At 36.5% G+C, this 12,195-nt stretch overlaps 1 protein-coding gene across 1 annotated transcript in view; it reads right to left on the reverse strand.

The window, feature by feature from the left end:
- The window catches only part of LOC145764840 (uncharacterized), a 48,739-nt gene extending 37,759 nt beyond the window's left edge, over nt 1–10,980 (reverse strand). The window contains exons 1-8 of the mRNA XM_082576527.1: nt 10,863–10,980; nt 10,102–10,227; nt 9,461–9,602; nt 9,139–9,301; nt 8,774–8,912; nt 5,227–5,352; nt 4,414–4,561; nt 3,576–3,747 (exon numbers count right to left, since the gene is read on the reverse strand). Coding sequence (XP_082432653.1) covers nt 3,576–3,747; nt 4,414–4,561; nt 5,227–5,352; nt 8,774–8,912; nt 9,139–9,301; nt 9,461–9,602; nt 10,102–10,227; nt 10,863–10,980 — 1,134 coding nt within the window. The remainder of the gene's footprint in view (nt 1–3,575; nt 3,748–4,413; nt 4,562–5,226; nt 5,353–8,773; nt 8,913–9,138; nt 9,302–9,460; nt 9,603–10,101; nt 10,228–10,862) is intronic.
- Nucleotides 10,981–12,195: the final 1,215 nt, after the last annotated feature.

A 12,195-nucleotide genomic window follows, 5' to 3' on the forward strand; every position in this document is an offset into this window, starting at 1 on the left:
TGGCGTTTACCTAAATCCAACACTGACTAAGACTATAACTGGGCTGCAAGAAATAAATTACCAAGTTTGCAATTTTTCTTTTTAGATAAATCAGAGAGAGACCAGTAATTATTGATCATTTTTTCATAAAAAAAAAAATCAATTAACGTAGGAATTGTTTTGATAAGCTAATTGTTGAAATTGTTTAAAAGAAAATATCTTGATGTAGAAGTCCTTGATACTAAAGCGCATTGAAAGCGAGTAAACTGACATGGGAACCTGCAGAAAAAGATTTGTATGCACCCAGTGGCGTACGCAGGATTTTCTGAAGGGGGGGGGCCATTGACAGTAGCGTAGCCAAGAATTTTGTAGGGGAGGGGTTTTGACGACCGGCGGGCGAAGCCCGACGGCGTTTTCGCCTAAGACGACACCCAGCGGCGGGGGGTCTGGGGGGCCTCCCCCAGAAAATTTTGAAAAATTACTTTGAATTTGGTGCATTCTGAGAGCATTTTCAACAAAAATGTGGGTATAAATATTCCTGTAAAATGGTGCTGTCAGGTGGCATAAGGGGAGGCCCCCCTGCATACGCTAGTGTAATGCACCCATAATTTATCACTTTGCTGTAGCATAGTATGATATTAATTAATAGGGTAATTATTCTATTATTTTTTAGGGTATCATTAGTATCAGTAGCGTCGATAAGGAGTTCTAGGTGATATTTTTGGACCCGGGGCGGAAGTATTTTTAGGGGCCGGAACCTAAACTTGGAGTCCAGAATCATGAAGAAACCATTCTTTGAATACAGTGCGGTTTTCTTATCAAATGCCTGGATTTGGGGCCATAGCATCTCATTCGTGTCGGGCCTAAGATATCATCTCAAAGGCCATGATTAGTATTACGGGTATTATTTTTTGGCTTCTTGAAAAATTTCATTTCCTTGACCGCAAATAAAATTCTTTGCAATACGCTACTTAGCATTTTTACATTTCCATAGTTTCAATGTCTTTATAGACTACGTTCAACTTCTTGACGGCGTTATGTTTTGTTTTCTCAATGCTCTACAGTAGGCTGCACTTTACAGTCTACATCAGGGCTTCCCAAACTTCTTTGCTCGCGACCCCTTTTAATCTCCTAAAATGTTTCGCGGCCCCTTACGATTAAAACGACAAACAGTGTGAAATACATATTTATGATATTTATTGAAAAGCTTAAATCTAATGAAAACCAAAAACAATTTACCGTTCTCAGTTCAGTTTGTTTTTATTTATTTCTGACCATAACAACGAAGCCTATGGGCATTGGGCAGCCTACTGGAAACAAAACAAAAAAGCAAACACATTCATTCAATGTGATGGGTGTGACCGCTTTCTTCCACAAAGCAAGTCCAGCCGTGGCACAGTGTTTGTTAATGCAGGTCTCAAGGCGATTTCAATGTTGTTTAGGCTGGAACGGTAGGCGAAGTGAGTACATTTCAGATAAATCATTTTGAAATTTTTGTTTCAAGATGTTCAATTTTTTGATGAACGCATCAATTTTAGATTTCAATGCAAAATATTGATGTTTTCAAAATTAAATTCGTTTAGTTTTTCAAGCAAATCTGACATTTGACATAATTTCAAAAGTTAGATTTTATTGCGAAAATGGTGGACCAAGACTGAATTTTATTCTGTTGGAAAAATCACGATTTCAGTTTTCAACGTTAATAGGCTAGTCATTTAAAGCTTTGACTTTTGAAAGCGACCTCACTTCACGATGCAGTAAAAGAGTTTTTAACTCCGATTCCATTTCACCTCATAAATTTTCAAAAATAGCCTATTGAGTGCGCGACTCTTAATCGACGCCTATTGAGTGCGCGACTGTCACAGCATCTCGCACAGAAGTGTTAACATGCAATACCTTGTGCAAATTGGTATACTCTCTGCGACCCCTGAAGTTCGTTACGCGATCCCTTGGGGGGTCGCGACCCCCAGTTTGGGAAGCCCTGGTCTACATGATCTGAGATTTATTGCGTTCGTATTTCGTATTGACAATTCAGTATTGTGTGAATTATCACAACATCACATATTTGCAATACAGCCAAAACCAGAGATAGGTAGTAGCGCGCTACTTTTGTAGCACCGCTACTAGCACGTTACTTTTTGGTAGCGATAGCGGTGCTGCATTTTTGTTAGAATAGCGGCTGCAGAAGCGACGCCAATTTTCCCTAATGTAGCGGTAGCGGAATAACGCTACATTTGCTTCAGTCGTACTTTCGTTATCAGCTACTTTCCAATTTAAAGCGGAAAAAATGTTTCGCTTTTAAAAGATTTTGATAGAAACACTGGAGCATCAAAATAAAATTTTACGTTCAAGTTCAAAGGGACATTGATACGGCAGTGCAAACGAATGTGGTCCTGAAAGGTGATATCACAAGATATTTGAACAGAGTTTTCCAATGTCAGTTTAAGACAAAAGTTGCGCGGGCTTCTGGCTTTTGTCCGAGTAGCGGCTGCGCATTACTTTTCATTTACTGGTAGCGAGAAGGCGTAGCGCCGCTCTTTTGGCAAATTGTAATGGTAATATGTAATGTAATGGTAGCAATAGCGCGCTACTTTTAAAGTAGCGGGGGCGTACCTCTGGCTAAAACAATGACAAGTTTACAATAAATCATTGTTACAAAATGTGCACTTGTGCATTCTCACTAGGGACGGTACATTACGGGACGCGCAACTCCGTTGTTCCTTCAACATTAGAAGGGTCAATTGCCAATTTGACATTTTTTTACGCTTTACTGCTGGCTTGCTTTCAACTAAAAACCTTAAATTACTTTAAAACCAACTTCACTCTTCTTATATAACCCATAAAAAGTAAAATAATTTGTAAATTACAAAAAAACGTAACCCTTCTAGTGTTGCGGATAAGCCAAAAGCGGATGAAGTTTCGCATCCCTATGATCTACAATCCCTAATTCTCACACACAATACATGCAGTAGACTAATAGGCCATAACATTTACTTTGAAAAAAAAAATGTATATATATTAAATAGCTGCAAAGCATTCCGCATCCATATAGGTTGCAGTCAATCCTTTGACTTGAGGTGATTGTACAATGAGATGTTTCACAATTAATAATTAAGCTATTTGGCTTGTATGTTTGCTGAGCAAATCAGTCAAGAGACATGCACAGGAATTAAATATTAAATCTAAATCAATGTCTTTTTTTGTCTTACAAAAGGTAGCTTATGGTTATTTCCACGTTCATTTTATAACAAGAGGGTGAGAATTGGCAGCCAATGCTAGTTTTATTAAAAGCACATTCAACAAGTTGAGATTCTTTTGATTAAAATTGACTAGCAAAAGTTCAGTAACCTCATTTTTTGACTGCTGCTTTGACCTCCTGGGACGAGCTGTTGGCGTTTGTACCTGAAGATGTTAACCACAACCAAGATGATAAAATCAAGAAATGGAATAAAATTGATGTAGGCTACGGAGTTCATTTGGAGTTTGGACTGTTTACATCACTGGAACAATGTAACAGTATCGTAATCTTGTTAATGCAATGTTTGCCCATACTTTTCATAAGCAGTCACATAAAATATAGAATACTAATGACATACTTTATCTTGAAAAGTTGTTTCAAGTCCTTCTTGACGTTGATGTGACACGCGAAGCAAAGGATCGTTGGTGCAAACTTGTTTTAGCAAATCCACAATCATTTTTGAAGCGGTCTCGTTTAGTAAAGAAACCGAATAAACAACCCAAAGAAGCGAACTCGGATTACTTGAATCGCTGTCAAATGCAGAGAAAATGCAACATTTATAAGCATGTAGCATTTGCATTTATCACTTTATTTCTGATTACTAGCTTATGCCATTTAAGAGGGTGCGAGAATTGGTTGGTGATTTCAAGGGAATGCTAACAAGAGAAAATGTTAAGAATCATAGTTTTAAAATGATAGACCTGGGAAAACAAAAGCAGATGTTTTAAATGTCAGTGAGTGTTAAAATAAGACACTTTCTTTTTTACTATTTTGGTTGGTGGTTGGTTTTGAATCTTCATCCTCGGACTGAAAAAAGCCTTGATAGGTTATTCCTGGTAGGTTCGCATACTTGTAGAGGCTTTTGGCGCAAGGCCAGATTGGCAGAGTGAAGGTTTCCGATTGTTGAAGTGTGGTTGCCGGGTGCCGCTGAATGGAGAGCAGTCCTTAAAATGCTTTGCTCAAGCGCATACCACGAGAGTCGAACCAGCCCCGCTTGATCTTGAAGCTTCTTCGTTCACGAAGTCAAGCGTTAACCAACTGAGCTATCGAGGCTGACAAGCTTTGATATATCATGCTCTCGCTTGGCAGATATGTTTTGATGCTACCGATTTGAAGGCCGGTGTTGCATTTTGAGCTTCTGCAATAAAAAGTAGTTTTCCATATACAACACCAAAAAATTGATTTTAAAAACTTACAAAGATTTTAAAACAGGAAATTTGTCGGTATGTTTTTGCAAGATGTCATATCGCTGTTTGATATTTTCCCAGTTTGTGAGCAACCAAATCAAACTTTCATCTTTCTGTGTGATGCATTTTTTCACAATTTCTTTCAACTCTGTCATGTCTGAGAAATAAGACAAACCTTTTTAAATGGTCACTTTATGTTTAGTCTATGTATAGACGTAGCCTACTTTTCTTGTATAAAGGTTTCTTTATTTATACCACGCATTAAACAACCGTACTATTCTACAAATGGAATTGTTCTGTATTGTAAAGTTAAAGTACCATACTATTTACATGCGGTGATTAAAAAACATATCATTAGCTTGATATATCATCTTTTTTTCGCTTGACAGATATGTTTTGATGCTACCCGTTCGAAAGTTGTTGTTTCATAAGAGATAGACAGCGACATAGCTCTGTGGTTATTCTATCAAATCCCCGTTGCATTCTAAAATACAATTTAACGCTATTCTACAAAATAATTATTCGGTGCCACTTTATAGCGCATTGAATTATGGTCTTCCGGTACGGAATAGGGCACTTTGTTAATGAAACCCAGAGAGATAAAACCTTGCTTTGAAATGATTCATAAAGTTAAACTAACATTTTAACTTTTGTGCTTGCAAAGTTTACTTTTAAAGGATAGTTTTCTGCAGGTCCCTCGACAGAGTAACCGACAACAAAGCTACTGAGATAATTTACTTTACATTTCAACTTCTGGAATGCAAACTTTCAACGTAAAAGAAAACATTAATTAAAGATACAACACCAAAACAACAAGCAAACCTGAATCAAGAAGAGAGTCCAAAAATAATCTCATTCCTTCGGTTCCAAAGTTTGCCTTCAGGATTTCCAGAAAGGTTGAAACTGGTGTGGGATTTGAATCATTAACAGTCATTTGATTCCACTGATCTACATCATCAAAATATGATTTTATTAGCAGTTGGTATTAGCTGTTCAAAACGATCTCTTCAGTCAAAGTTAAATGATACAAAAGTATTCTTTGAACAACAATAATGAAACAAAACGCATCACTGTAAACTCAACTAAAAAATATAAACCAGAAAGAGTTTGCGTCGTCTAATAATATACTGTATATTTTACATTTTGCTGTCGAAATAAAATCTCGTTTTGAACAGTGGTGCCGAAGTAGGGAGGGATGGGGGGGATATATTCCAATAATTCAGAAAAAAATAGTTGCTATGAAGTTGTACTTCGATTTAGTTGTTTGTAAGCTACTTGAATTGCTGTTGTTTTTCTTTTATTGGTGTTTAATCACAGTTCTAAATTGTCTTGGATTTGACGCTAGACAATGAAGGACCTTCATTGAAGGTATTAAGCACGAGTTGGACCAGGCCCCTGGCCACGGCACTACAGTAATGAAGAAACAGCAGAAACGTATTTGGGACTTGTGCTGATTTTGAAGCCTTTGGCATTTATAGCGCAATTTAGTATCACGTTGCAAGGAGAAAAGCTTGACATTGACTCTTGTGAAGAGCTGTTTCAGACCGTGAAAATCACTCGAGAGAAATATCCTGATTTGGAGTTTGAGAACAATAATTACAAAAATGCAGTTTCACTTCCGGAAAAATTTGCTGCTAATTTTATTTGCAAGCATCACGGCAAAGAAGAGTCCCTGAAAGATTGGGTGGAGGCTCGATGGCAGCTACTGCAGACACTCAACTGCATTAAGTTATAAAATACTTTACAATCAGTTCATGGACAGAGTTATGTCTGAACTGACCGAGCGGTTTGAAAGTAGCCTGAATTCTGATTCGGCAAAGTATAAAGAACTTGCACGAATTTTCAAGACCGGCTTAGTTCCTGAAATGGTCAAAAATTATCCAGAGCTGAATAGACAATCGATGAGTTTTCAAATTGATTCATTTAGAAAGGCAACAGGAGCAAAATCTCTGTACGATGCTAAAAGAGCTTACCAGGCATTGTCCGAGTTGGAAAAATCTCTCTATTCTCAAATACTCCAGCTGATTAAGAACCTCTTTTTGCCCGGTAAGCTCTGCTGTTTTTTTTTTTTTTTGCTGCTGTGAGAGGTCGTTTTCCAATCTTCGTAGATTGAAAACCTGACTGAGAAATACGTTGGGACAGGAAAGGTTGAATGCTAGCATTGTTTGCAACATTGACCAAAATATTCTTAATGACATCAGCATAAATGACAGTGCTAATGTATTTTCAATGTGCACTACCGTAAGACGCAATTCGGTTGTAACAAGTTCTTGTGATGTCTTTGAAATTTAGCATTTTTGTCACAAATTTGCAGATGTTCTTCTGTAGCTTCGATTGTTTTCAGTCTCCTGACTAGTGACTTTGTCCTATAGCGCACTAAGTGTAGTGATTCTAGTGAAGGAGAGGGCAAAAAGAAAAGTAGCCTATAACTTCTGTTGTTTTTTTGGAAAAACTAAGTATTCATTGGAAGGTCATAGGTTCGAATCCAGCTGGAGGTACCAATTTTCTTTGCTTGTTTCTTAATCTTGCAGCAGTCATTCACAAGAGCACAGGTAACGCTTTTATCTCCACGATTTCTTGTCTGTAGGCTATATTATGCTGTTAGCAGCTAATTTACCGAGGTCCGGTGATTGTTTAATAAACCTAATACCACAACCACTAAAATTGTGTATAAAAGTATGCATCCCCCCCAATGTTCAAAATTGTCTAAAAGTTGATAAAATTTTGATTTATCCCCCCAATCCTCAACTAACTTCGGCACCACTGGTTTTGAAACCTTTCGGGAATATTTTTTTGTTTTTATCACTCATGAGCTTGAAATTAGCACAAGGTGATCTTATTTGAATTTTACACTGCTCTTGGACTTGATTCTCTGAAATTTTTTTGAGTTTTGTTTCCGTTCAAAGTTCACAACAAACACTGATGGCTTGGATTTTAAAACAAAACTGCACAAACGTTTTTTAGTAGAACACGTAATTAAAAACAAAACAAAGACGAATAAACTGCGCGTCCACATTTTAAACAACCTTTGTCGCTTGAACTGTTGAGTCGAGGGTCTATGTCTAGTTGTCTACCCTTTTACTAACCCAGGTTCACGATACCTCCGGACTACACCGGAAGGCTACTACAGATCAGCCAGTCTTTGGTTTCATCCAGGCATGGGAAAAACATTTTAAAAGTAGGTGGGACCAGAGGCGCAGCTGTCAAAGGCAATCCAACTTATGGGGAGCAAAGCCCCCCAAACCCCCATAACACTCTTTCATTCCTAATACTTGAAATCGTTTATACACTGTGTTTTCATGATTGCCTTTCGTGCCAACAAGTGGAAATTTTCCATTCTTGGGCCCGATTTGGCCAAAAAATTACAAAATTGCTCTTTACCGCTGTACAAACTATGGCGATGTACACACAAATAAAAAAGCAACAATACACACACAGTTATAATACCACCTGGGAGTGATAATCTGCAGCATTATAGAGTACGTGCATATGTAATGATATCATTGTTTTAACCATAGAGAATAGTTATATTGATTGATAGATTGCTCCACCAATCACACGCAACCACACCCACACGTGCTGCTCATCAATGACAATAGTGGGCTCAACAGAAAAGTTTAAAGACCGGATTTCATCATTGAGCTATCAAAGATAATAATCAAACTAGTGCGTATCAACTGAGTGAAGACCTTTTTTTAGAACTCCCTATCTGATTTGCTGTTTTCGCTACCTTTTCAAAAAAATTTGGCTTTCATGAGTGGGCCAGGCCAGGCAAGGATGTGGCCAGAACTGGTAACAAAGAAAACACGATCGACCAGCAACCAGGCATGGAGGAACCACGTGGGCGTCGTGGGCCAGGCCCACCCAGAAAATAAAGTAAGTGGGCCCAGGCCCACGTGGTTCCTCCTTGCCTGGTTTCATCACCCAAGACATTATTTTAAACATTGTTTGTTTCTCTAACCAAAATCTACTAGCGCAATGCTCGTAATTAAATCTTAATATTTTTGCGATTGCAGTTTTCATTTGCACGACGCGAGGGAAGAGGTATAAAATTGAGAAATAAACAATTGAAGTGTTTTCAAATGTTGTTGTTTTTGAAAACCACATCCTTCAATGTGCCACCCATTAAATTATGGCATGCAACCTTTTGATTTCAAACGTAACTAATAGCATAAAACTATTTTGAAATTATACACTTTCATGTATTCTACTGTAATGATATCATGGATTGGAAACGGGAAATTTTTTTGTCGACAAAACATCGCCAAAAACAACTGAAACCAAATTAAAAAAAATGTTTTGGTTAAATTTCAAACTATAAGAATACCTTAATAAAATACAGGTTATAAGTAAACACTCAATCAAGAACCTTTTAACTGATAATGGCTTTTAAACAACTCATTTCCCATTTGTTGCACATCTTCTTCTTTTAAGCAGTCTTCCAGCATTGGCAACAAAAGCTCAAGAGAAGCACTGATGTCATTTGGAATGTCGTCAGAATGTAAACTCTGCGTATCGAAAAACGCCGGTTACGTCATTGCTGCTAATGCAAATAAACGGAATGCACAGAATTTTGTCAGGCTCTTCTGAGAAAACAAATTCAACTGTGGCTGTATTGTCGAATGTGACAAACCAAACTTAAAAATTAACCAAATTTTGTTCGTGATTTTGGCTGCTAGATTACATTTCTATAAGATAGCCTACCAACAAAACCATTTGTAGCCTTATACTTACAACAAATGAACTGAAGTTAGATGCCATGTTTATTTCAGAAGTTTGATTTGCAGAAAGTTTTTCTTGCAGCATTTCGACGATTTTTTCAACCAACTGATCATTTGCTTCAGGATTTGCAATGTAAGCTGAAAATTCTAGTAGCCACTTCTCCTTTGGCAGTTCCCTATGCAAAAAGTCACAAAACTAATCGAAACATGTTATCCAGTTAGAAAAAGTAAATCATTTACAAGTGACAGGTTTATCAAAATTATTTTGCGAAGTAGTTTACTTTGACCAATGACCAGTAGGCAAACCTCACGACTACAAACTTGCAATAACTTACAGCCTTGCAAGTTCGAAAAAAAGCTGTTTAACGTCCGATTCCATTTCGCTCAGCTCCCTCCACGACCGCAAGATCCATCTGATGTGCTCATTTTCATCTGGATCAAAGCATCTTTCTACTATCGACGATACATCCGCCCTGTCTTTAGACACATAATGATATCATACAGTTCCACCATCTGATAAGACCCACAGTACATGCGTCGATAGATGCAATCAGATTTTATGTCGTTATAACTTCACATACATTATACATTACACTGTATAACGTAACAACAACAACAACACATAACGATAGTGTAAACATTGTCTATTGTTGACGCATCAATGTGAAGGCACTTAAACAAACACAACAGATGGGAGTTATCGTAGTCAAGGTTACCTCACAAATGATCACAACTTCAAAGGCATTTTAAGGCAGATTTTGCACAGGTGTTTAAACGCTGCAAGTTACAAGTTTATTTAACTTCATTTATCAAAGTTTTTTATTATTCAGTTGTTAACTCATGTCCTTTAATTTTGATTAAAGATTATCTTGACATGACAAAATATCCTTATTGCCATCGATGCTCGTGAATATTGTATAACTGAGTTATCTACAAGTTATTATATAAGTTATCTTTCGAGTGCTTTGCATTGTACCAAGTTTGAATTCGATGAAATCGACAATTTTTTCCATCCATCCTTTTTTATTTGTAGCTTGAACAACTTCAAATAACTTTTCGATTTTTTGCTCAACATCAGATCCCAACACCGAAAGCTTGCCGTCTAACAAAAAAAAGTTTGATGTGTGAGCAATTTTGCATCAGAATAAATGGCAATGATTGAAACGAGATATTAAAAACAAGTGAAATTGCTTTGTAACATCAAAATAAAGCCACAAACCTTACGTCTCGTGGTTAAAAACGAGAGAAAATCCCTTTGACACAATGACAAGCATATGAACTTATACAAAAGCATATTAAAATTAAAATATCAACCAATTTTCGAAGCGATAGATAGCATACTATCAACACTACAAAAAAAGTGCTGAATACCAAGCAGGTTTATTTTTGTATAGAAAGTGGCTATTGTTTTCGCAAAAACCTCACAACAGATCATGTTTTTTGAAATGGAGTTTGCTTACACAATTATTATTTTATCGGAGCAAGTTGTAACTGTAGAGCTGTTGATTTTGAATTTTGATTATGGAAAAAAATGTAAAAAAAAGATTAGTGCACATAGGCTACCGTATATGAATTTTAGATTTAAAAAAAAAGATTATAACTTTCTTATTTCACTTTCTCAATCAGGTTTCTAAGTATATTCCATCTGAAGGCTAGATTTTCCGAAACAGTTTTTAAACTTAACTTTATCACATTAAGGTTATGTTGACTTAACCAGTGTTCAATGTCTATACAAACCTTCAGAAATGTACTTCTTTTTTCTTAAAGTTGAGGCGAGTTCATCTATTTGCTCCTTTGTGAACCCATCTTTAAAAATCGGGACAAGCAAAGTTAAAATATTTTCTTCTTCCTCCATTGTTTATGGAGATACTTTTTATTCAATCAAGCAACATATTGTTTACTTTTCTCAACAAATAAGATACAAGAACAATACCTACAATAAACAAAGATAAAATCTCTTGTTGACAGTGCGATGCAATTTATCTATGTTGCTAAGGCCTATGTGAAAGGTAAAATTATAAACTATAGATGAAGTTCAAATATCAATTGATTGATACGTGTGTGACTTTCCTATGTTGATGCATACTTGCCATCTGAGCCAGTATGAGCGGTTCTTATGTTCAGTTTTTAATCTCATCTTAAAAACTTACTCAGAACTAGTTTAACAAACAATTTTCTTTTTTTATCACCACAGGTTTAAATAAATTGTTTCAAAAGTATGCAAAATTACTGTAAGCCTCCGGAAACAGAAATGCAAATCCGACTAGTTGTTAATACAAATTGCATCAATCCGTTTGAATTTTTTCCTTCTGACTACAACAGAGGCGGATCCAGCGAGCAGCCTTAGTTGGGCGATTTCCACAAAAGACAATGTCTATCTACATTTATGTGACCTTACAAAAGTTACATGTAAATACGCGATTGCCCCAATCGCTCCCCCCAAGATGCGCTATTGGACTACAGTGCACACTGAACAATCAGACGCACATTACGTTTGCAGAAAAAAATCTCGTACAAAATCAACTGCAACTGTGCTGTCAGCACGTATCATGTGAGCTAACAAGTAGATTTAAAGAACTTGTTTAACATTCGTAAATTTTTATGCTTGGATGAGCCGACTGTTTGTTGCTTCAGTATAATCTTTGACGTAGTTTTTATGAAAATTGTTCTGAAGAATCGTTCCGAGCAACTACTTCTAAAAAAACAAATAGAAGTTTTCTGCCCACGCTATTTACAGTATTACTGTTTAAACAAGCAACCCAGATAGCAAATCAATCATTTTTTGCATTGATTCGACGTGTGCAGACGTTTTAAAAAGCGACTGATTTGCTGTCAGAGAAAGGTGTTACTTTTCTTACGGATAATCAGTTTTTACGGATAATCAGTTTACAGATTTAAAAGATATATATCTGTTTTGTGAAACAATTCAACAAACTTGCATCGTTATAATGTTCTAACTTTTACTTAAAGAAACTTTAGGTTTTTCTACTCATGCAAATTGTTTTCTTTTAATCAAATGCAGATGGATTTCTTGTTTCAGAGTGATGAAAACTGCTAGCATATTATTATT

This window comes from Aplidium turbinatum, chromosome 1 (assembly GCF_918807975.1).
Source record: "Aplidium turbinatum chromosome 1, kaAplTurb1.1, whole genome shotgun sequence".
Taxonomy (NCBI): Eukaryota; Metazoa; Chordata; class Ascidiacea; order Aplousobranchia; family Polyclinidae; genus Aplidium; species Aplidium turbinatum.